This window comes from Emydura macquarii, unplaced genomic scaffold (genome assembly GCF_026122565.2).
Source record: "Emydura macquarii macquarii isolate MOO-44397 ecotype Brisbane River unplaced genomic scaffold, CSIRO-AGI_Emac_v2 contig_2531, whole genome shotgun sequence".
Taxonomy (NCBI): Eukaryota; Metazoa; Chordata; order Testudines; family Chelidae; genus Emydura; species Emydura macquarii.
Genome location: NW_027132668.1, coordinates 4,083,320 through 4,109,172, shown reverse-complemented (window position 1 = coordinate 4,109,172; position 25,853 = coordinate 4,083,320). Strand labels below are relative to the sequence as shown.

The window sequence follows — 25,853 nt, the reverse complement described above, 5'->3', positions numbered from 1 at the left end:
CATTTATTCCTAAAGTAGATCTTTCTAACAGTAGAATATCTTTATTAGGACCAGTATTGTTTAGTATAATCATCAAAGAGTGGTAAAAAATGGCTAGCTGTCAGGTGGCAAAACTTGCAGAAGACTCAAAATTATTTAGATCAATCCAGACTACAAGAGACTGAGGGACTGCAGAGGCACCTAACAAACCAGCGTAATTAAATTCAGCACTGACAAAGGCAAACTAAAGCCCATTGGAAGGAATAATTTGAACTACTCAGACAACCTTGCTGGGTTATAAACTAACTGTAACCACTCAGGAAAAATAGACGGGTCCTCTCACTGTGGACAGCTCAATCAACACCTCTGCTCAATACACAGCAGCAATGTTAGGATGTATAAAGATTAGGACAGAAAAAAACACGTAAGATGTGATGGTGTTATATAAATCTGTGATATTCACTCATCTAAAGTTTAGCATTGAGTTATGTCTTCAAATAGAAGGGGTCCGGAGCTGGGTGAAAAAAATCCCTTAATTTCATACGGAAATTCATGTGGTTCCTAATGTTCGTCCACTGCCTGGAGATGTCAGTCCACAAATTAGGACTCTTTAGGATAGTAATGACACTATGCCAATCTGGGTCACTCAAACAGTGGTGCAAAGCTGTACTATAAAAAGCCAAGCAGATATCTGATTTTTTACTAGTAGATTCTATTGAAAAAATGAAGCAACCTAAAAGCAGAGAGAATTAGAGAGAGAGAGAGAGAGAGTGAGAGCGCACACACATACACAAGCACGATAAGAAAACGATAGTTCTGTAAAACTTCCAAAACTGTATCTGCCCCTCAGGCCTGGTTTAGACTGGATTTCAACCATCTGTGCAGATGCACTAGTGCAACCCGATAGCAAAGATGATTTACATCAATCTATTTAAATCTTGCTGCTCTGATATAAATCCTGTCCACATTAAGGGGTCTGTACCAGGGCAGCTATGCTTGTGGCTGAATTCTCAGGGTAGACAAGGAATCAAACTTCAATGACAGATAAAACAACAAATAAAACAAAAGGTGAAGGATTTAGGAAATGGCTTCCTTTTCCATTTTCACTGAAGTAGTTAATGGACTTGCTTATCATAGTAACCAACATGGAGAACATTACAGAGTATTTCTCATCATCTACAGTATGTTGCTCAAAATCTTTTCTTAGACCAAATTCCAAAATACAAAAATTCCATATTTACACTATTTCACCTTACTAAATCACCACCATGACTACCACTCAAGGATAAATCCAGTACTCCATCTTGACATAATAACTTTTTTATTACAATATCCAAAAAGCTGGGTATGCAAGAATTTGAGATCTTAAGATCCCTTCTTCAATCTCAGGAATGTGCCATCTCAAGACTGTATATTTAAACCATAAAGAAGTTTAAATGTAAAGAAAAGAGAAAATGCATTTTCTTCATAAACATTCTGTGTGTCTCCTACTGCCAAACTCACCATCCTCTGTAAACCCTGAAGATTTTTCTCTGTAAAAGCAAATATTATACACACACACACACACACACACACACGTGTGTGTGTGTGTGTGTGTGTGTGTGTGTGTGTGTGTGTGTGTATGTGTATGTACATATATATATATATATTAAAAAATAGTGTCGGTAGCACCCCACCCCACCCCAAGATAAGTTTTTATTAATCTTCTGTATTAGTGTCAACAATCAGCTACAGATACATATTACTTTGAGAATTAAATACATAATTGTTTAATTCAAACAAGCAGAAGGGCAAGAGGAAAAAGCATTATGTGGATGGCACATTTGGTTGTAGATTACCAAAACATTCAGCCTTTACAATTCAATGATTCTTTCTCTAGTAATCAATGTAAAAAAAAAGAAAATTCCTCTCTGCTGCAATTACAGACCAAAATACACTAGATAGTTTTCTTTTACTACAATCTTACCATAGTAGATTAAGAAGTACTATTACAAAATGCTTTAATTAGTGTACTCTTTACAAAGAGTCAAAGAGGCAATGTAATAGCAGAGTACAGTGTAAAGAGTGCTTCTAGGAACTAGGAATTTTTGTAATATACTACCTGGTAAGCAAATAGCTACAGAACTCACTGCAACAACTGTTGTGTCTACTATATCTCACTTAATCAGCTGCAGCTTCAGTGCATTCAAACTATGCCCGATGTCTTTCAATGAAGAGTTCTGTCAGCATGAGCCATTTGAACAGATTAACACTGTTTTGAATTGAAAACACCCCTCTTTTATTGGAACTAACTATGTAAACGTACACAGAAGAGGGGAGTTTAGAACTCAGGCATGAAAGTGAGTGCTTACAACGCCCATTTAAGTGAAATTTTCAACCTGAGGGAGGTGATCGGAGATTAACAGAACAGAAAAGACAAAATAGGCAAACAAACAAACAAAAAAAAAAAAAAAAAAAGGACAACAACCACCAACAGAGCAACGCTTTTGAAAGAGCCCATTCTGTAATCCTGCTTCAGGCAGTAGATTGCTCTGCTCTATCAAAGTGAATTAGGACCTAAGGCTTGAAAGTTATAAGAGGCCTACGTGGCCTAGTCTATCTTCAATGTCACTGAAGTGCTTTCACAAGATATAACTTTTCCCCGTGTTCACTGGTGAAGATGGGAGCCTTTTTGTAGTGTTCCACCAATTCATCCATTGTATGAAATCGACGCTGGCCAATACAATAGACATTGTCCACGAGCTGCACCTTGAAATGTTTGTTCTTCCCTGATGCCTTTAGAGATACTGAGAAGTCACTGGGCTGTTGAAAGAGAAAAAAAAGAATTATTACGAAGTGGTCAAAGAAAAAACACAAATCTGTGGTTCAGGGAGCAAACTGTGATATAAAGTAACTACAATATGCTCTATTCTTTGTTCCACCGTTTAGTGCTTTAGGTACTTAAGAAATCCAAATATCTATTATTCAATAAATAATTTTCCCATCAGTAATGTGTGCAGTTAATGGAAAACTCCCCAGCTATACAGTCTAAAGTGGCAAGCTACATGACTAAATTGCAAATAATGCAAAAATGATTGGCTCAAACATCCTAGAGAGAATGAAAAGAACAGAAAAAGACTTGTGTCATGTATGGTTTCTTCTACCGAAACCATACATGACACAAGTCACTGATCTTCCACTGATACACACTCCCTAAAATCAATATTCTTATTATAATATTGCTTGGGTGAGGTGAGGTGAGGGAGAGAAGGGAAAATTCCCACATGACTTTTTAAAATCATGACCACTAGAGGGCCTTTTTTGCTCTGCATTACAAAAGAAAAAACTTTTCACCCTTCAGCTCGTTTATTTTAATTTTAAGAATGTAATATAGGAGAGAATACACATTTACACTACATTTCACCCAAACAGTGCTAACCACATAAGGTGAAATTCAATTTTTTTTTACTTAAAAATTATTTGAAAGATAAAGCAGAATTATTACATGTACTATTTTTGACATCTAGCAACTTTTTCAGTGTACGAACATATTGATTGCTTTACTACATAGCATTAAAGTGAACATAAATGGCTGCAAATATTCTGCACGGTTATATTTCCCCTCTGCTTATATGTGGATTGGCCAATCCTTCATCCTACCACAGCTCTATTTTAAAAAGCAATTAACAACACTAATTAAAAAATAAAAAAACCCTTCCAATTTGTAATTTTTATTTTGTTTACCATTCATTAAATTTTAATACTAATTCTCAGTTTAAAGACTTCCCAGTAGTTTGGACCCAACTGTTGAACTTGGGCTCTACTGGAGTATAAATATTTAATAATGATAGCAACAACTTCTATATAAATCAAAAGTTACACAGTGAAAGTCCACTTGATTATACCTCTAAAGTCTGGTCTACACTACAGAGCTAAGATGATGCAAGGCAGCTTACTTCAACCTAACTATGGAAGTTTCTACACTTATATTTCGCTCCTGCAGATGTAACTAACTATCTCTTTACGCTGACTTAACTCCACCTCCACAAGCAGCATAGAATCAAGGTCAATGTAGTTAGGTCAAAGCAGTGTTAATGTAGACACTGCGCTGCTTACGTTGACTGTTACTGGCTTTCAGGAGCAGTCCCACAATGCCCCACACTGACAGTACAATCGATACAATCGTGAGGACACGCCGCTGACACAAGGAACAAAGCGTAGACATGCACAAGTGACGTAATGACAGATGGCTGTATGCCATCATAAGTTAGGTCGACTTACCTTTGTAGTGTAGACATGGTCTGAGTTTGCTTTTACTATCAATGTCTCTGGTACAGAACATATACCCCAGTTCTTATGGTAAATCAAACAAACATCACTGTGAATGCATGCTATGATCTGGGCCCTGTTACAACACATGGCAACAACTCCTAATTTCTGTGGCAACAACCCCTAAATTCCACAATAACATTCATTTATTCCATTGCCAGGAAATACCCTTTATTCCCATTCTCCACTCCCACAGCAAAAACACAGAACTATGGCTATTTTAACTGAAAATACTTATTGCCATAACACTCATCAGGGATTATTTTTGACAGTGACTACTTTTGTGGATGGATGTTTTCATTATGCTCTCCAGGCAGCCCAGCTGCATTCTCTGTGACTTTGCTTCTGTGATGCTGCCCAAGCATCTGGGTTCAGGTTACCCCTTTGTCTGCATGTGTCAGAGGAATTTGGGGTATGGAGGTGCAGAGCTTGTAGATGGTTTACATCTCATCATCTCTCTGGATCCAAGGGCTTCAGCTACTGCTCTGTTCCCCAGCCAATCTAACTTGCCAGTTGAGCTGTGCAGGTAATTCTGTTTCACTGAGGATTTTGATATTTCAAAATTTAGTTTTGTAACAATTAGGAACGAGAACCAAAATTTTCTAAATTCTAGTATGAGTCCTCTAGTATGGTCTGCTGAGGAGCTGGGCAGGCAAGCTGGCAGGGTTCTGGCAGATCACTGCCTGGGTTCAACTGGAACTTTGCTGAAACTGAACCATCTCAGTGAAATGTTTAGCTTTTAATGAATCCACAAAAATCTGATGAACAGTATTTCATTGGAATTCTCTGACTAGCTCTACTTGCCAACATAAAGTCTTAAATTCCATCTCCCCCTGATCTCCCTTCACCCTCTCTCCAACACACACTCCCTGGCTGTAAATTGTACTGTAGCTCTTGCTCGAACGCACTCCTGCCTGGGTTCCAAGGAACAATGCAGAGAGTTTTCACTGTAATCTGATTAACTCCCCCCAGAGGGGAAAACTGGGACTGGGAAGCAAGAGGCAGTTGCAGGCCACTGCTGGCCAGAAAGGGAAAATTAATACAAAATATCAGGAGCCTGCCTATAAAAGCCAGATGCTGTGGCTGTGGAACTGCAGAGTTCCTGGGCTCTGGCTGAGATGAACAGAATGGTTCACAGTTTTCTGAGCTAATGTTGTAGGCTCTCTGCACTGCATTGTTTTCAAATCTGTTCATGATTTCAAGGTCATCTTCACAATCATAAGAACTAGAACCATTCACTTTAGAAACTTAAAGCTAAGGCTCTGGAGCATAATTCTACAGAAGGAATGAATTCTGTAAAAAATTCTGTGATTGTCAAATCACAGAAGTGTCACAGGGCACTGGCACACCACTAATTTTGCTTTAAACATGAAAATGAACAACATAGGCCTGCAGGAAACTATTAGTAGAGCTAATAGAACACCAGTTAGTGAGAGACTGAGAAAGAAGACTAAACTTAATATTAAGTCCTTCTAATTCTTTCTTCTGTATGTAACATCTAGGCAAAACATTTAAAAACACTAACTGAAAAAATCCATATTCTAATTGAAGACATAGGTATAAACAGAATGCCAAAATATGGAACTGAAAAAGGTATGTCATATCTAAAGCAAAACCAACAACTAAGCTAATGCTTTTGTGTCTCGTGGAGATTTAATACCCTTCTATTGGGTGCAGTGTTGTTGTCACAAGTCTCAAAGCTATGTTCTCAAGTATACAGGTCAAAGCTCTTTACAAAGGTGGTAAGTATTGTTATCTTTATTTTATTACAGATGGTAAAGATGAAGAACAGAAGTTGTGACACCAAGTCACTGGCATGGCTCGGAACAGAACCTATGGTAATTTCCAGTCCTGTGTCCAAACCACTGGCCCACACTTACTCTACTTCAACCATGTAATGTAGCCAAAAATTGCAGTACATTATTGCACTATTGCCACATTGCGATGCTATTCCTGCCATTGAAATAGTTCTGACTGAATACTCAATGTTTCATATTTTTCCCATTCCCGAAGTTGCTAATTAGATTTGTGTATAATAGAATTTAGCATTGCTTTTTTTCACCACAATATTGTAAAGTTGCATCCTTTTCTGAAATCATATCATCTCAAAACTGTGGGACAGCCTGTCTAACTCTTTTGTGAGAGCCATCATCTGGTACAAATAGATGGAAGAGCTTGAACAGCTGCTGCAAAATTTTGAAACCCTTTATTGGCAAAATCAGTGAGTAGCACAGGATACAAGAAGAATCTGTGAAAGTAATAGGATTTGTATTTTTGTTCTTTCTCACTGCAAATATACAAGTAAAATGTTTAAAGAATGTTTTTAAAAATCTGTGTGTGAACTATTGCTCTTTAAATTTAACATTACCATACTACAGTGTGTTGGTTGAATGCAGCCTGAATTGGTGCCTTGCTGTCCTTCTTGGATTTGTTTGTTTGTTTGTTTATTATCATTGGTTTTTAGGCCATTCCGTTTCAGCTTTTGGCAGATATTCTCTCTTCTCCCACTTAAATTAACTGGTTTGCATGCAAACTTTTCTTGTATAAAAGCCTCAGAAGTTACATACACTCCTAAAAGGTCCCCTAAAAGTAAATTTGAGTCCCTATAACTTCTAAGGTTGTCTGGTGATTCTGCATCAGGATTACACAGCATGGCATCATGGCAGGGAGACAGTGAGTGTTTCTCTTCGATTATGCTAGAAGAGAATTAGAGTCTAACTGTAAATTACTAAAAAGGAAAACTGAAGATTAAAAATACACATTTGCAGCTTTTCAGTCCAAAATACACTATTTCTTAAAACCGTGTTGGAATCCCGTGATTTTAATTCTGCTTATCTATAGCAGTCAGTGCTTAAAGTAGGGGAGGGGGAGGGAGGTCACAAGGGGTGGCAGACCCAGCAAAAAATTGAAAATTGAGCCAAACCAGGAAAGGGCTAACACTCTTTCCAAAGCTGTTGCTTTCAATTTATGATAGATCTCCCACTCTTTTCAGACCACTTTTAAGTACTTATCTATTGAATGGCAGAGCTATCTAAAAATAAGTGATGAGACTGCAGTTAGAAAGCTGTTCCCCCACCCCAACTGTTCTCCATTGCAGGTTGATCCTATTTTCAAAGTAAAAAACTGGGACATTTTTTTCAACGCAATGGAACCAAGTTGTATCTAATGTTAAAAAAGCAACTATAGACCTGAGACTAAGGCTTATTAGCAATGCAATTATTATATGCAATGCATCCGAGGGTGCTGAGGGAGTTGGCTGATGTGATCTCAGAGCCATTGGCTATTATCTTTGAACGCTCGTGGCAAATGGGGGAGGTCCCTGATGATTAGAAAAAGGCAAATATAGTGCGCATCTTCAAGAAAGGGAAGAAAGAGGATGTAGGGAACTACAAACTGGTCAGCCTCACCTCAATCCCTGGAAAAATCATGGAGGAGGTCCTCAAGGAATCCATTTTAAGGCACTTAGAAGAGAGGAAGGTGATCAGGAACAGTCAACATGGATTCACCAATGGCAAGTCATGCCTGACCAACCTGACTGTCTTCTATAAAGAGGTGACTGGCTCTATGGATGTGGGGAAAGCGGTGGACATGATATACCTTGACTTTAGCAAAGCTTTTGATATAGTCTCCCACAGTATTCTTATCAGCAAGTTAAAGAAGTATGGGTTGGATGAATGGACTATAAAATAGAGAGAGAGCTGGCTAGATCATCGGGCTCAACAGGTAGTAGTGATCAATGGCTTCATGTCTAGCTGGCAGCCGGTCACAAACGGAGTGCCCCAAGGGTCGGTCTTGGGGCCGGTTTCGTTCAACATCTTCATTAATGATCTGGAGGATGGGGTAGATTGCACCCTCAGCAAGTTTGCAGATGACACTAAGCTAGGGGGAATGGTAAATACCCTGGAATGTAGGGATAGGATACAGAGTGACCTAGACAAATTGGAGGATTGGGCCAAAAGAAATCTGATGAGGCTCAACAAGGACAAGTGCAGAGTCCTCCACTTAGGAAGGAAGAATCCCATGCAGAGCTATAGACTGGGGACCGACGAGCTAGGCAGCAGTTCTGCAGAAAAGGACCTAGGGGTTACAGTGGACAAGAAGCTGGATATGAGTCAACAGTGTGCCCTGGTTGTCAAGAAGGCTAATAGCATATTGGGCTGCATTAGTAGGAGCATTGCCAGCAGATCGAGGGAAGTAATTATTTCCCTCTATTTGGCATTGGTGAGGCTGCATTTGGAATATTGTGCCCAGTTTTGGACCCCCCACTACAAAAAGGATGTGGAGAAGTTGGAGAGAGTTCAGCAGAGAGCAACAAAAATAATTAGGGGGTTGGAGCACAAGACTTATGAGGAGAGGCTGAGGGAACTACGCTTGTTTAGTCTGCAGAAGAGAAGAATGAGGGGGGATCTGACAGCAGTCTAACTACCTGAAAGGGGGTTCCAGGGAGGATGGAGCTAGGCTGTTCTCGATGGTAGTAGATGATAGAACAAGGAGCAATGGTCTCAAGTTGCAGTGGGGGAGGTCTAGGTTGGATATTAGGAAAAAGTTTTTCACTAAGAGGCTAGTGAAGCCCTGGTATGGGTTACTTAGGGAGGTGGTGGAATCTCCATCTTTAGAGGATTTTAAGCTGCAGCTTGACAAAGCCCTGGCTGGGATGATTTATCTGAGGTTAGTCCTACTTTGAGCAGGGAGTTGGACTAGATGACCTCCTGAGGTCCCTTCTAACTCTAACATTCTATGATTCTATTCACCAAAAGATTCTGTTTGGAATATACTGGTCTCCACACAGGCTAATGGCTGTGGGCCTCATGAATGCTGACTACTGCTGGAAATGTAATTTTCTTGGTGCCACATGAGCTCATGTGTTTTGGGAATGCTCCATAATTAAGAATTTCTGATATGAGTTGGATCATGGGACCAATTTGATACTGAATGCTAAATTGGAGCTGCTCCCCCTTAAATTTTGTTTTCGGATATATTTCTGAAACCTGGAGGTTACCTGGTGGCATGGTTCCAACGTGTAGTTTTGGTCACTCAAAAATGAATCCTGCAGAAATGGTAGCCATCAAACATTGATGATGGGCTCAGAGATATGGCTGACCTCGCAGTTAACAAATAACTGGCATTTTGCAGAAGGGGAATGCCCAAAATATTCAAAGGACTTGGGTTGACTTTTTAGAGGTCTATAATTGATGCAGATCCTGAAGATAGGTATGTTGTTTCCCCTCCCCTTCCTTTACCTTAAGCCTCTTTACTTACTTTGTGTATTATGAAGAATCTAGTATTTTGGTGTAGTTGGAAACATTAAAAAAAAAAGTTGGGATATTTTTAGTGGGGACCGCCACAGGAGGCATTATGGTGGGGTATAAGGGAAGATGCTGGGGAAATAGGAAGAAAAAGGGATTTGATCTCCCTATTCCCCCTTTCAAAATGAAAAACATGGTACACTCACTGTAAAAGGCAGGGTGGGGAAAATTATATTTATACCTCTCTAATCACTTTATTGGTCTTTCAAACTCACAACTTTTCTCCACCTAGTCTAGATCTTATCCTCCAAACTCCCTTCACTGTTTCCTCCACACGCACACCCTCCACCCTCACCAATTATCCATACCCTCATTCTTCAATTATCTGCCCCACTGATGCACACATGAAACTCTACATGGAACCTCCCCCTCATGCCTCACATTCACCATCATCAGGCTCAAAGTCCCACCTTCCACAGCTGAAACCCCCTCATTACAATACTGCTTCTTCAGATGAAGCAACAATTATGGTGACAGGGAAGTATTGTGGAAACAGGCAACTTCTGCGAGGAACTGTATATTCTACCTCAGCAGAGGTGGAATTAATCTGAGCTAGCTCTACAGATCCTTATGGTTGCAGATAATGGAATTTTTTTTTCCAATTTCCTTTTTAAAACAATTGATTGAAGTATTCCACATGGTAGGAAAAGCATCCTTAAAAATAGGTTCGTTTTTTTGGTTTGTTTTTTTAGTTACAAACCATTGTAATCTGTCAATTCTGGAATGACGTACAACAAAAGACTCCATGTTTTCGTCATTTGTCACATTTTGAGTGCTTCTGTCACACATCTGCAGGTTTGAAGCTTGAGTGGGATGGGAGGCACTATTCTCTATGGGGCAAACAAGAATTAGCCCCTCAGAATCCTGCATTCCCTGCTCTGCATCTCCTTCCTCTGCTGACTGTATTGCAGAGTAAGGTGCGTGGCAGCTCCTGCAACACCAGAAGTCCCTCACTAGCAACCAGATGTATTAAATCCTGCAATATATCAGCCACACTGCAGAATGCTTATAATATGGCTAAGGATACGATTTGGTCAAGGAGGTTCCGTGACTTTCTGGGACTTCCAGGGCAGGGCTGACACCGAGTAGCTGATTGGCTGGCCAGCCTGCTGCAGCAGCAAAGCTGGAGCAACTGCAAGCCTCAGCAGCTCTGTTTTCTTCCCTCCTCCAGGGTATTTTCAATAATAGTCAGGGGACAGGTTGCGGCTTCCATGAATATTTGTTTATTGCCCACGACCTGTCCCTGACTTTTACTAAAAATGCCCATGACAGAATCTTAACCTTAAATATGGCTGATAGCTACAGCATTATTGTAGGGTCTAGCCCCATTAGTCCATAATGACTAACTGCCCCTGGAATGGTCCCATAATGACAAGGTCAATTTACACCGAACAGGTTAGGTCTGTAAATAAAACTGCCAGTGGATCTTCTTCCTCTGCCTCTTCTTCAATGCCCATGCAGTAAATCATCTAAGATTCAGAGGTATATATGCAGGCACAGAAATCTAGTTTAGCTCCCAGTGTGATGCTGTGGCCAAAAGGGTTAAAGCAGGGTCTCTCAAACTGGGGGGTTGTGAGCCTGAAGTCCTCTTCTATCAATGATTGCTGTGAATATTTCTGTGTACTTCATAGCTCTTCTTATTTACCAAGGCCTCATATCACCACTACAGCGGCAGACAGCTATATATTATTCCTCCCACTTGCAAATAAGATAACTGAGAGGCTGCACAAAGTCACTTGTAGCAGATCTGGGAAAAAAAAAAGGAACTAACATTCACAGAGAGGTAGAATTAAGTTGTGAAGAAGCATATTTTGATGGGTTTCCCCCAGAGAAGGGACCGAAACCCAGGAGTCTATCAGGAAAAACCCTTAGGGTTGGAAGGCCTGAAACCTAGACAGACAATCATACCACAAGACATCATCTGTATGTCACCAATACTATTGTGTATGAAATGAGGGTTACAAGGAATGGACATACAAGTCAGCACCGCATTCTTCTAAACTTAGTAAGAATAAACCAGGAAATATGTTTCAGAAAATAAAAAGCAATATTTTGTGAGAGTGTAATTAAAAAAACGAAAGACAAATGTTTAAGCAATTTTTAAAAACTATTTTCTTGCCTTTAAATTGTTATCCCTTGACATCAACAATCACTACACACCTAACTGGCAGAAACAATGTGGCCAGCAATCCCAATTTAAAGTATGCCACTGAGTTTAAAAAAAACTAAACTCCAGTAAATTCAAGAAGATTTACACAATGTAGGTATTTCTGCTAATACTAGAAAAGTTCCCTGAAAAAAGAACAGAGTAACAAGAGCTGTGTTCAAAAGTGACTATGATTACAACTTGATCAAGCTTCATCAACATTTTTTTGCAGACTTTTGACTCCATTTTAAGAGCTGGAATCAAACTGACCTTTACTTGGTTAGCACTAATTACATACAGCAAGTGAAATAAAAAATGTACTTCAAGCAACGCATCAAGAACTAAAACATTCTCAATTTCTACAGTTAAACTAAATGTACATTTTTAATAGTACCTAATGAAAAGCCACTGTTTGTCAACAAGTACTTACACCAACATGTACTATTGTTCTGTGAATTGTTTTACAGAATCTAAACAACACAGTAACAGTTTCTGTTATTGGATTAACAGACAAAATGAAAAATAATCTTAGTCAGAAATTCTAAGTAAAAATGATTAATATAATTGATCCAAAATTACAATATTGGGGCAATTTAAGATATATTTTAGTATTCGTGGTCCCAGATTAGATAACATTTTTAAAAGACACACGAAGGGATTTTAACTACATTTTTCCTCTCATGATGTCACTGAAAGGTAGAGGTTGTTTCAGTGATTTAACTATGTATTACCATACTATACCATATTTGGAATACCTTTAAGTGTAACCATCTTCTGAATTTCCTGCATTTGTAATGCTTAATTTGACATAATTACAATATCCCTCTGATGTCACTGTGACTCAACTTAAGAATTACTTGAGATATTAATTTGCAGTTAACTGTCTGCAGTTTATTACAATAATAAAAAAAATATTTTATTACAATTTGCCTTATTACAACCTAATTTCTTCAAATATAGCCTATGCACAAGATTTCAAGAAATGTTAACTATATAAAAAGTTTGAAGATTGTGTTATTTCATTATTAAGATCATTCAAGACAAAGAAAAGACTGCTACAAATTCTAAATTTCTTAAAGGACCCATTTTAAATTAATTTTTATACTCAGAGTAAGTGTGGTAAATTTGGACGGGATACGCTATATTTTTCATACTTAAGAAGCGTGTCCCTGCTTTAAATTCAAAATGGAATTCAGTCTTTACTAGGGAATTGTGACTGGTGACTCCAGAATTAGTAAACAAACTAGTTCACAATTATTGTGTTTCATTCCAAAGATGGCTGCATCTCAGTAGTGAATGAAGTGATCCCATTGTATAGCAAGTATATCAGTTTGTAAAGTTTGTAAATTGCTCATTTCTTTTGGGATAAAGACACTACATTGGACTAATGTAAGGTAATTTATTCACTACCATCACTGCCTCCTCAAACACCACATACCATGTGATAGTTTTGTTTATTTATATCAAGCATATAATAAAAATGCAAAGTGTTGAATGTCACTTACCGAAGATTCACTATCTCTAACAAGGAAGTCCCCTTCCACTCCCCTCTCATTTAGGGCACATTCTGCTTGATGCCGGGTAACATTTCCATAATACCACTCTCTTCCAGCAAACCGTCCTGTAGAAGATGGCCCTGTGTAGCTTATCTGAGGTGGATGGGAAGCGTTAATGGTAGGACCATCACTTACGATTACTACATAGTTTTTAGGAACAAGACCAATTTGCCCTCGGGAATTTTTACATTTCCACCATTCTGGGTCATTTTCTGGTTTTTCAATGACTTCCATTGTTTCCCCCTTTTCAAAATTGAGCTCTTCTTCTGTGACAGAGCTGAATGGATACAGTGTCTGAACAACATGAAGTACTTTTGTGCTCTGGCCATTACTCATGGTTGCGCCTTTCCTTAAACTTAGAAAACTTGGGGAATCTGCAGTTGCTTCCTCAACTTCCTCCATCACATAGTTTGAAGGAAACCAACCAATCTGTCCATTGTAGCTACCTCTCCACCAGCCGTCACTGCACTTTTCCATAACAATGACTCGGGATCCTTTCACAAGGGACAGTTCATCCTCCCTCTCTGCCACATAGGCAAATTTAACATAGGCTGGGATGTTAAGATCATAAATCCGGTCCGCACTGCTGCCATTGGATGGATATTCTGCATCTGTACTAGGAGTAGGTGAGGCATCTCGTGCACTTGTCTTCCTTTTTGTTTTACCCAAGCCTGTTAAATAAAAAGAGAAATTTCTAGTAAGCATGCAGGATATAAATAGAAAAAAAAATTAGTCTCTATAATGCATAACTATAAAATTAGCTAAGTGCTTCCCTGTAACTAACAAAAATGTTAGATGTACAGGTCTTAACTATACTATTGGAAACAGACTGTTGGGAAATATCAATGTCTTAATATTTTAAGAAATTGCCATTTGTCTATTGCTTCAGCTTCTAAATATAAAGCTTTAATTTGCTCTTTAATGTATTGCTTTACAAAGTCACTTAATGCAAACTTAGAAATAGAGACTAGTGAAAGACACACCCTTGATGTAAGCAATTAGTCCTCCAGAGATGGTTCTGTGTCCTAAAATCCAATCAATCAATCAATCAATCATATCTTTTAATTTTAACTATAATGACTTGAATTGATCTGGAAAAAAAAGTAACTATTAAAAAACAAGTTAGCACATTGAAAAGGCTCCTTTTCTACAAACTGCATTCTGCCCCACTTGATTCTTCAGTTCAGTCTCCAAGCAACTTCAGCTACAACTGTATCTAACTGACAAGTTTCCTATTGAATTGTGCACCTACAATGTTCCAGTGTTAAAAGTGTAGTAACCAAACTGTAAAGCATAGATACCATACTGAAGATTACTGCATACTACAAGTGCATACTTCAGTATGAGGCTATATGGAGTGACTTCAAGCTTCAGGGTCTATAGTTTTCATGATATGTACATTCTGAATTATCTTCAATGATATTAGTAAATACAAAATATAAAAAAGGAGTGAAGTGCATGTTTAACTGGAGATTTTTGGCATTGGTGTGGCTTCTCAGAATGTTAATCAGAAAATTCCAGAGTTTTGCAGACAATCTTTTTCAAACATCTGAACCAAAGACTCTGTATGTATATATAAACAGACTGGTACAGGAGAGTAATAGTTTGTTCTTCTGAATTTCAAGTGATTTAATTAAATTCTTATGTTATTTATTAAGTTGGAACCCCAATATAGCACAAGCCAGTCAGCATTCAGGAACCGAACACAATGGACAGAAAATAAAGGTGATGCAAAATCTAACAATTTTGTACTTTTCTCTATGTTCCAGGATCCTATAATGAGCATTATTCAACTAGCAGGGAGCAATTTATCTAAGATGACATGAATACAAATGATCTATGAAACATACAATGAAAATCAAAAGCGTGGCAGTATTTAAAAAAAGAAATGGTCTCATCAGAAGTAGCCATATATGTAATTTCACTGTGATTACAATACCAATTTTGTATCACTGCTTAATTACATACAGAGCAATTCAGCAAAAGTGCTCATCTAGCGCAAATGAACCCATCAAGCGTATTCTTACAGGATACTCATTCGAGCAACAAAAATAATGTCCGTTAGACTAAGAATGTTTAGGCAGCCTCAAATAGAGTTAAAATAAATTAACTGGTTAAACTGATCTATTAAAGATCCAGAACTATAACTTTTGACTGAAGAAAGTTCCAAGGATCACAAAAGGTTCTCTGACTTGTTGCAAATGGTTACCCATTCCCTGTTAGAGCCTGCCCATCCAGTTTTCATCTCCTGCTAATCCTTCTGTAACCATATCACTTCAGCTGGAAATGAGTGGCTGTGCTCCTTGGCAAGATGACAGCAGAGAGCTTATTGTCTGTGTGATACAACAGGGAAAACAGCACTTCTACTCTTTGAGCAAACTCCAGTAGGAAGTTGGCCAAGGTCTTGGCTATTTAGCAGTGACTGTCAACTAATAGACCAGCATGAATACAAGAACTAAATGAAGTTAATTAGGGAAGTTATGTGCAAACAAAACATTTGTTACTAGGTAGAAAATCTGGACAAATCTGAAGTTAATGACCTCATTACTTCTTCATGCAAACTGTAATGACTGAGACGTCATTAAAAAACAAAAAAAATCCACACCATTAGTAACTGAGATTTCAAAACATTTAGCCCTATTAGTTCCAGGAAACCCCAATTTCTGGTTCTAAAGAACAGGAAAACTTATCTTTCTTTCTTGGAGTAATAAGGTCCACAGATTCAGGATATTGGGTACTCTGCTCTATGCAGCCTTGGAGACAGATCAAACCTGTCAATCAGAGGCAGGGAAAATGTGGCTCCACCTCTGAGAAATCACCAGTTGAAACATATCCGTAAGCCTAGGAAAAACTAAGCACTCTAAGGAAAATTAAGCACTAAGATTAAATAGAACAGTCTTCCTGTACAGCAAAGAATTCAATGAATAGCAAACTGAGTACCAATTAATAATTCAGTATCTTTTTTCAATTAACAATCCATTCAGGATGGATTGGATCTGTGAACCTCATTATTCCAAGAAAGGAAATTTTCAGGTCAGACAGATAATTTTTCCTATTCATATTCGTAATGAGGTCCACAGATACATGACATTGAGATTTTTATAGCAATATATACTCAGGGGGAACTACAGACAGAAATGTGTACAGCTACAAATGTGGATAACCCTTTCCTAATAGTCACTGGGATGCTACAGCTGGGAAGCATCTGTCTATTGATGACAGCATCAGATGATGAGGATGTATAGAATTCTGAACGTTGTATGAACAGATAACCAGGTGGGTGCTTTACAGATTTTACTGTATGAGGCACATGTTTTTTTGCCCTTGAAGCTGCCACAACTTTGAGGGAGTAAGCTAAAGAACCAGATAAGATTCCATAAAAGAACTTCATGCACATCAGCAGGATGCAGAAAAGATGCTGCTCTCATAAGAAAAATGCAGGACAACTGACTACGATGAATTTCTCTACTGCACAAAGCACGCTAGACAAAGCAGTAACCTGACTTTTGAGAGTTGGAACTGACAAGACATTTTGAAGAAATCTGTGAATCTGTGGTACCTATGAAGGTGGGTGAGTGTGCGGAGTTGAGGGCTCCCAGCCTGGAACAAAGCTGAAAGCCTAGATGGCAGTTGGGCTTCCAGTAGGGAGCTGCATGAGGAGCTTAGAGCTTGGGCTCTCAGCCCCCCATACTGCCCCACTTAAGACGTTAGACGTGCTCCTGGTGAGGACGCGTACCACCGACAGAAGAGGGTAGTGTGGACCTGAACCACCACAGTAATTAGTGCATTGGCTGTAAGTCGACCTAACATAGGTCAACTGAAGTTTGTAGTGTAGACATGTCCTGAGCAGTTGAGAGAGGACTGGGTCTTCACAGAACAGGTACAGATCCACATGCAGGCATTTAATCAGTGTGGGAGATGCAGGAGACACAGAGTCTGGTTTTCCTTCTCAGTCTTCTCTGCCATGCTGCCCTCCCTCCCAGTGGGTTAGCAGGGGAAATGGAAAATCCCAGTCATTGAGGAGAAAGGGAATCCTCTCTGCCTATAAAGGCAAATCCTAACGGCCTGGAGAGTTTAAGACTCCCCCCATTTACTTTTTCTTCTTTAAATTTGCTCTGCAGCAAGGAGGAACTGGTTTGCCTGCCTGCAGCTGGAGAGGCAGATAGAATTTGGCAGTTTCTCAGAGATGGAGCCACACTTTCCCTGCTTCTAATTGAGAGGTTTGATCTCCAAAAGCTGCACAAAGCAGAGTGTCCAATGTCATGGGCCTATAGACCTCATTACGAATAAGGGCAAGTCTTTACTACAAAATTAAGTCAACCTAAGTTTCATCAATGTACAACCACCACAGTAATTGAATCTGTTTTACATGTCCACACTATGCTCTTGTCAGTGGTGCGCATCCTAACCTGGAGCACTTGCACAGAGTTAGCTGCCAGTGTGGGACATTGTGGGACGGTTTCTGAAAGGCAGCAACAGTCGATGTAAGCAATGCAGTGTCTACACTGACACTGCATCTACTTAACTACATCAACTTAAGCGCTACACCTCTCGTGGAGGTGGAGTTATTAAGTCGGTGTAGTGGGAGAGTTACATTGGTGGGAGCTATATTTTAGTGTAGACACTTACTGTCAGGTCAACGAAAGCTATCTTACATTGACCTAACTCTAGTGTAAACCAGGCCTACAAATTCACTAATGTCACATGGCTGTAGTGGAATCAACACAAAAACAGACAAAATGGAGACCACTGGAAGACCAACTACAATTAACCCTTTCGAGTTTTGAATTTTAGATACACTTCATAAATAGAGCAGTAACATGGTTTCTTGGAATCTCTGCACTATGGTAACAGAATATGAAAAGCAAACATATCCTCTTTAAGCACTAAACTGCATGAGCCAATTAAATGTCAAAAGTTCATGGCCAGAAGAAAGTGATCAGGCATGGATAAAATAATTAATGGAACAAAAAGATCTTGCACCTACAGAGCCAGAAGACAGCCGTTTCAGAACCAGAGCTAAGAACTATTTAGAAAGGATGGAGCTGAACTGAGAGGGTCAGTTTTGTAAATAGGTATATCTATTGTGACAGCTGGATATGCGTTAAGAAAAAGCTTGGATTCTGAAGCCTAAACCCCCTCCCCCCCATCACTTTAATGGTTTATTAGATACTTTAAAAGATGATCTGAAAGCTTTTTTGCTTGGAAAACAAATTCAGGCTGTAAATCTCACAAGCGTATCTTTTTCACAAGATTTCCAGTACCTTCTGGTTTAGGCTGGGCTAGGAATACAACAAAAACAACCTCTTACATCGTATTTCAGTACTTCTATTTCCGGTTCATGCCACAAACCACAGCAAGGTAGGAAAATTAAAAGAAAACAACAAACAAGTGAAGTCTATCAAAGCTCAAAAAAAGACTTTTCTTTTTGTCTGAACTTATGCACCTATTATTTACCAGGATCAGTGAACAAGCCAGTCAGCCACTGATTGGTACTTAGATACCACAGTGATAGGCACTGTAGAGAGATTTTTTTTTTAAACTTGTAAGTTACCAGTAGTAGAACTAAAGTAACTGCTCAGATGCCTACTGGCATCAATCAGAGTAGGAGGGATTAACAACGTGTCTAACTCATTTGTTTATTACGTGCAACTCTACTGGACAAATGATTCTCTAACTGAAAAGGAAATTTAGTTGAATAGCCATAATTATGTAAAAACTAAGTTAAGACAGTATCAGAATTTATGTATGTACCTGTGATAATCAAGATGTAATCACAGCTCCCTGAAAAAATGTATGTATACTCTATTTGTTCAAAACATCCCTGCTGCTACTACTAGAAATCTTCAGTAATAATTTGTGTCAGAATATCCCTGCTCCTAAACCTCTAGAAAAACGAACTCCATGTGATGTGTTTTCTGAAAAGGAAAGCATTAATCACTTCATGAGCTGCTCTTGGAAGATTAAAATACACTGTTTAGCAACAATTGTGCTGATACCTTTTTTTGCATTTTTCTTTCCCTGGTTTCATTAATAGATGCATTTGTATGGAAAAAAACTACTTTGTTTTGGAGTTCCCTATACTCTTGTTTCTTACACCTCACTTGAACACAACAATTATTTGCTGCAAAGACAAATATAAAAATCACAGAGAATTAGGTTTCAAGTGAAGAAAAAGCAGTGGGAGTACATGAATTTCAAAGTAGCAAAGATCCTGTTTTACATAAATATATCTAATAAGAAAAGTTGTTGTATACATAGTCAAATTTGAGACATCATTCGACTAGCTCATTTTCCTCTCTTTAAATTTTACCCATAAAGGGTTGGCTGCTCTAATTTACAGGCACATATAGGGTTGAGACAAAACACAGGTGGCTGGCACCATCTGAGCAGCTTCAACAGATGGGCCAGGAGTAGATTCTTGTCTGCTTCGAGACCCTCAAAGCACCAAACCGAAGTCCTTTGTCACTGAGGCTGGCTCTGGAGTTTCTTAAAACCCTGGCTCCCACAGCATTGAGGTACTCTCTTGCGCCTGAGGGGACAGCTACGCCAAAGAAAACTTCAACAGAACTGAGGGCATCAACCCCAAAAAGGAATAATCAGTGTCACACTGACAACACTGCTGAATCATCAGAGCCCCTTCATTAACACCCTAATGGGAGTCTGTTAATAATCTAGGGAAAGGGAGGACCAATTTTACAATCCAATGGGCACTTCAGAGCAGAGGACAAAACCAAATGGCTTGGATCCGAGGACATCCTTTCTTTGCCAAAAAGGTATGATCTGAGGAGGCAGGTCACAACAAGGTCCAGTCAGTTCCATTGGCTGAAACTCAGAATTTTTCCTAGCAGCACCTTATGACTTCTTTGGAGCCACTGGTACCCAGAACAGAATCCTCCAAAGCTGAAAAGGGCCTGGATCTTGGAGTCTGTAGTATACTATGAAGTGATCTTTATAGGCCACCTTCTTTTGAGATGGACCCCCAGTCTGCCTGTCAGCAGGCTTTGGCACCAAGGTGGGTTCACAGCCATACCATGTTGTGCTCAGAAACTCTTTTTTAACAAAGGCTTCTCAGACTGCACTCAATGAATGCCAAAGGAAATGATTTTGGACTCTCAGTTGGTGACCTTTTTTCTCTTTCAGAAAAGGACTTGCAGAAGAACATGACCATCTGAAACAGGCTTTCTGACACAGCAAGATATGCATATCTTAAACCTTTGGTTTTTTGTTGTATCCGTCTTAATGGCTAGATTGATAAAGTTGTTGAGCTTATACAAAAAACTCGAAGTTACTACTAACTCAACCTACAAGAAATATATAGAAATTAGAATTAATGGTTTTCCTCACTACCACACAACACAGAGAGAGACAGGAATCTGGCAGACTGAGAGGAGCTGAGGTCCATTAGAATGGGCTATTTATATGTGTGAGTCCAAAGTGGGTGTGAACATGTCCTTGAGCCCAAGGAAGGAATATGCACGTTCATCAAATGTAACTTCAAAAGAGATTCTATGATTAGACCTGCAGTTTCTACAGCTGGCCTCTGTGGAAGCAATATCACGAAGTAGAACCTGTGATTTTCATCACATATCTGGCAGTTCTATAGCAGACAAACACATCCTTTTCACTAGATTTATGTTCCATTTTCTAATTATAGTTTCTTCCATGTAATGTTTTTGCAATACAAAAGCAATTTACAAGCAAGCCTATTCTTACTAAGTCTTCTCATGCTCCTGCATGTTGGTGTTCTTGATTATTACTAATGAGTTATCACATTTTTGCATTTTGACTATTTCTGGTCATTCAGATATGTAATAGAAGCACTGAAGTGACTATAAAATGCATCTTCCTTGTGCTGATCAATACCGCAAATTTGTTTAAGCACTAGTCTTATGTTCTATTTCAAGTCGGGCCGATTAACAAGCATCATAAAATCCAGAGATGGAAGAAGAGACCTTTAGTAGTCTTATCTAAATTCCTAAAACCACAAAATTGTTCCCTAAATTATATTCATGAGTAACTTGTGCAGTCTGGTTTCCAATATTAAATAAAGCTTCTTTTTCCTCCAAAATCATCCCCATTTTCTATTTACTGTTGACAAAATTATCCTTCCACACCACTCATGCTCCCCACATATCGAAGCTATCACTAAGTGCTGAAACTTCTTCTTACACAAGACACTGAAAATATACTAAACCCTCTTTACTGTCCCAAGGCTAAGCCATTTGTCCATAGCCTGGGTCAGATCCTGAGTAGTTCAAACTATTATCTCCAGTGTGGATTACCTTGCATTTGTCAACTCTGAATTTCATTTACATCTTACAAGTCCATTTATCTCACTGTTAGGTCCCTCTAGAATTCCTCACAGTTTTCTCAGGCCATGACTAATCTAAATATTTGAGAATCATCTGGAATAGTTTAAATAGACCATTATTTTTGTCAGAACATACTAACTTTCCCCAGACAAAAGTCACAATTCTACATCAAGGCACATCAAAAGCAAACTTCTGAATAATGTATAATTACAGTAAGAAACTTAATTGTTCAGCTGCCACCTAAACCCACAGACTGCAATGTGGCTGTGCAAAATATGGCATGTTTAAGTGATGTATGGAAATCACGTCTGAACAGTGAGTGAATGATTTGGTTTCTATAGCTCATTTGTATATCAAATCAATTACAGGAAAAGGAATAAATCTAAACCAAGACCTCTAGCTGGGTGGAAGGTTGTGGGGCAAATGTTTGTATGCCTAATCAAAGATAAGTCTCTAAGAATTCATATTACAGAAAACAGACTGATGGGTTAAAGAAGAGGGGGAAAATAGCTTAGACGATATCCAAATGATCAACCAGTCAAAATACATTTAGTATCAATGCTTTCAATCTTAAGAAAATTATAAATTAAAGGCATATAAAATTCATTTGGAGATAAGATATTAACTGTTTGCAGGACAATGAAAATAAACTATTCTACAAAATAACAAAACAGTACCCGAGTAATTCTTCCATTCACCCACTATATTCAGGAATTAAAAACAAAGATAATACCCCATTTCCCCCATACCACTCCCCCCTCCAAAAAATAAACCAACAAGGCAGCAGCAGCAAGTAAATTAAATGAAACCTAACCCTGGATACTGAGGTAGCACAATGATGCTAAATGTATATTTCTGTAAAATGAATGCATTGGTTTGTGTCTTTTATAAACAAATAAAAATCAATTTAACTCAACTTTTATCACTATTTTCTTTAAAATAGCTAGTTTAGCATGCCAGCAGACTATACCTTTTCTTCCTGTATGAAGAAGATCTAGTTCATTGATTAATGTGATTCACTAATGTGAAACCACTATTGATAGTCTACTGAATTTGAGGCTAACGGTGGAGGCAACCCAGAAACTTCAGTTTATGCACCACCTCCACCTCAAATGCTCTACAACTTCTCTGTTCTCTTTCCAATGCCAATTAAGGCACTAAGTGTTATCTTCAAGACACTCAATGAGTTATGATCCAGCAACATTAGAGACCACCTTTCCAAAGACACAACCATTTAGTCACAGTGGAGCAAAACTAGCACAGTGCTCAGAGAAAAACTTGAGAGAATCAGTAAGAGAGGGTTACTCACCTTGTGCAGTAACTGAAGTTCTTCGAGAAGGGTCCCCTTCTGGGTGTGCCACTCCAGGTGTATGTCCTGGCGTCCTGGATTGGAGATTTCAGTCAGCAATGACCGTCCAGGTCATGCATGTGTAACCCTCTCTCGCTGCACCATTGGTGCCTCGAGCCACGCGCATGTGACCTGACCCCCTCTGTTCTCTCTCTACCGTAGGGTGATATTATTAGACTCCAGAGTAGAGGGGAGGAGGGTGGGTAGTAGAGCATCCACAGGGACACATCTTGAAGAACCTCAGTTACTGCACAAAGTGAGTAATCATCTCTTCTTCAAGTGGTGTCCCTGTGGGTACTCTACTCCAGGTGACTCTAGAGCAGTGTCCCTCACTGGACAGAGGGGACTTCAGAGTTATGATTAATGGATGACAGTACTGTCAGGCCTATGGAAGCATCTGATCTAGATGTTATGGTCAACAGTGTAATGTTTGGTAAAGGTATGTACTTAGGTCTAGATAGCTGCTCTACATATGTCTGCAACGGGAACATTATTGAGGAATGCCGTGGATGTGGACATTGCTCTGGTGGAGTGTGTTCTGACTCCTTGAGGAGCTTGGAGGTTTTTTAAATTGTAGCATGAGTGAACGCAACCTGCTATTCACTTAGACAATCTCTGAGTAGAGATAGCTTACCCTTTTAGATTGTTCTGATATGAACACAAAGAGTTTCGATGTCTTCTGACGTCTAATGTGTGCAATAGTGAAGTTTGTGCATTACTGTGTGGTTTTGAGCTGTAAGTGGGTAAGTAGATTGGTTGGTTTATGTAGAACGCCGAATTAATTTTTGGTAAACATTTCGGATGAGGTCTTAGAGTGACTTTGTTTTTATAGACTCAGACTCTAAGGTCAGAAGGGACCAATATTCTCAAAATTGCTGCTTGGAGGATGACGGTTGCAATGTTGATGGTTGCTGCTGCTTTTGTCGTCTCCTTTGTGGTCACGGTCTGCTCCATTGTGTGTCATGTTGTCTTTCGTGGTGGATGTATTGTGGGTATTTGCGTTGGTATGGCTGATATCAAAATTGTTGTCTTCTGTTTGCTGCAAAAACAAAGCGACGATGCCCTGTGCATTACGACCACCGTAGCTGTTGTTCTCACAGCCCCGTCCGCTGGGAAGCCTGTAAGATGGTCCTCGCAATGAGACGACCTTCATTTACGAGGGATCTGAATTGTTCTCGTCTTTCCTCTGGGATTACCTCAATAATTTCCATCAACCTTGTATAGTTATGAACATAGTTTGATAATGTGGAGTAATTGGCTACACGTAGCTACAATGTGGCCTATGAATATTCTTTGTGGCCAAATAAGTCCATTCTTTTCCAGTCTATGCTGGGGGGTGGACTTATGTTGGGACTGTTTGCTCCTTTGATTAGTCACCTCTATGACAAGGGAGTTAGAAGAGGGGTGGGTAAAGAGAGAAACTATCTTTGGAGGGGACGTAGTATTTCTTGTCCACCCTTTTGCATGTTGGTGGGATAGTGGCTGGGGTTTGCCAGATGTTATTGGCAGGCTCCATAAGGACCTCATCCATTGGTAAAGCTATTTTAGATGAAGCAGCAGTCTGTAAGATTTTGAGGAGCTTATGATGGGTTTCGGAGACCTCCTTGAGTGATATTTCTTCTGTCACTCTCTTGATCAGTTCCTGGAACTCTTAGAAGTCATCCTCTGTTGTGGATGTGGATGGTATTATAGCTTCGTACGGTGACGAGGAGGAATTATGCAGTGTAGGTGACGTCGCCTGCACAGTTGTGTCTTCACTTCAGTGATTTCAGGTGGGACCGAGCAAGGCAGTGATCTGGTTCTGTTCCTATGAGAGCATCCTGCTGCACTCCCTTGTGTAGGGTGACCATGCATTCCAGCTGGGCCATTGTACAGGATACAGCATGAGTGGTCCAAATCATGGTGGGGCATACCATGATTGTCTGTGGTATCTGGTGTATGCTCCATATTTTGAGGAGATGGTGGCTGATCTGTGAGGTGAGAAGTGTTGTGGCGAAAATACTCCTCCTTCATCATCATCCTCATCTCCACTAGAGGACTGTATTGGAGACAGGGCTTCATGAGGAGGTATGTGAGGTGGGGATGTTCCAAAAGAATGGAGACTGGGTTGTGAAAACCACCCTTATATCATCCTGGTGGCAATGATGTGATTTTGACTTGTGTTTCTGGCTGGCTACTGGTGTCGGTACCATAGATTCATTTGGTGCCATTGGCAGAGTTGGTACTGATGTAGTGGTCAGCTCCAATGTCGTCAGTGCTGTGCTCTGGGTCGGTGCTGCATTCACAGTCAATGCCGTACCCGTCGTCGGTGCTGTTCTCGAGGTTGATGCAGTGATAGTTGTTGGTGCCGCGGCTTGCCTTGTCAGTGCCGTAGTGGAGGAGGTAATTTTTGCCTTGGACCTCAATTCTGCACTGGGTGTCATTCAGTGCCATTACTCTAATGGTACCCGAAGAGCCTGGTGCCTCATAGGTACTGGGTCTAAGTACCACTGATCTGGTCGGTGATCTCTTCCTTTTTGGCAGGCTTTTAGGGGAAGTCGAAGCCCTTTTCTGTGACAATTTTTCCACGGATAGGGGTGAAGTTTCATGGCCAGGATCAGAGGCAGGTCTCAATGACTTCTCCATTAGGATCAGTTTGAGTTGGAGATCCCTGTCTCTTCTGTCTGTAGCCTTTAGATTTTTGCAGTCGGAACACTTTTGAGTAATGTATCCCTCACTAAGGCATCGGATACACTGCGAGCGTCTGTCTGATGCCATGCATTTCCTGAAGCCTGGAGAACCAGGCATAATGACCAGTCCCCTGATGGAGAGAACTATCTACTCTATGAGGGGAGAAGAGAAAAGAAGAAAAAATTGGGTTTTTTTTTTTTTTTTTTTAGTAGGGAAAGGATAACT

At 39.5% G+C, this 25,853-nt stretch overlaps 1 protein-coding gene across 5 annotated transcripts in view; it reads right to left on the bottom strand.

Annotated features, from left to right (window-relative positions):
- Positions 1-1,660: 1,660 nt before the first annotated feature.
- Positions 1,661-25,853, bottom strand: part of NCK2 (NCK adaptor protein 2) — a 134,888-nt gene continuing 110,695 nt past the window's right edge. For all 5 annotated transcript variants that reach the window (XM_067563605.1, XM_067563604.1, XM_067563603.1 and 2 more), the window contains 2 exons: positions 13,245-13,966; positions 1,661-2,781 (listed from right to left, as the gene is read on the bottom strand). In XM_067563605.1, the coding sequence (XP_067419706.1) occupies positions 2,587-2,781; positions 13,245-13,966 (917 nt within the window). In that variant the 3' untranslated portion in view covers positions 1,661-2,586. The remainder of the gene's footprint in view (positions 2,782-13,244; positions 13,967-25,853) is intronic.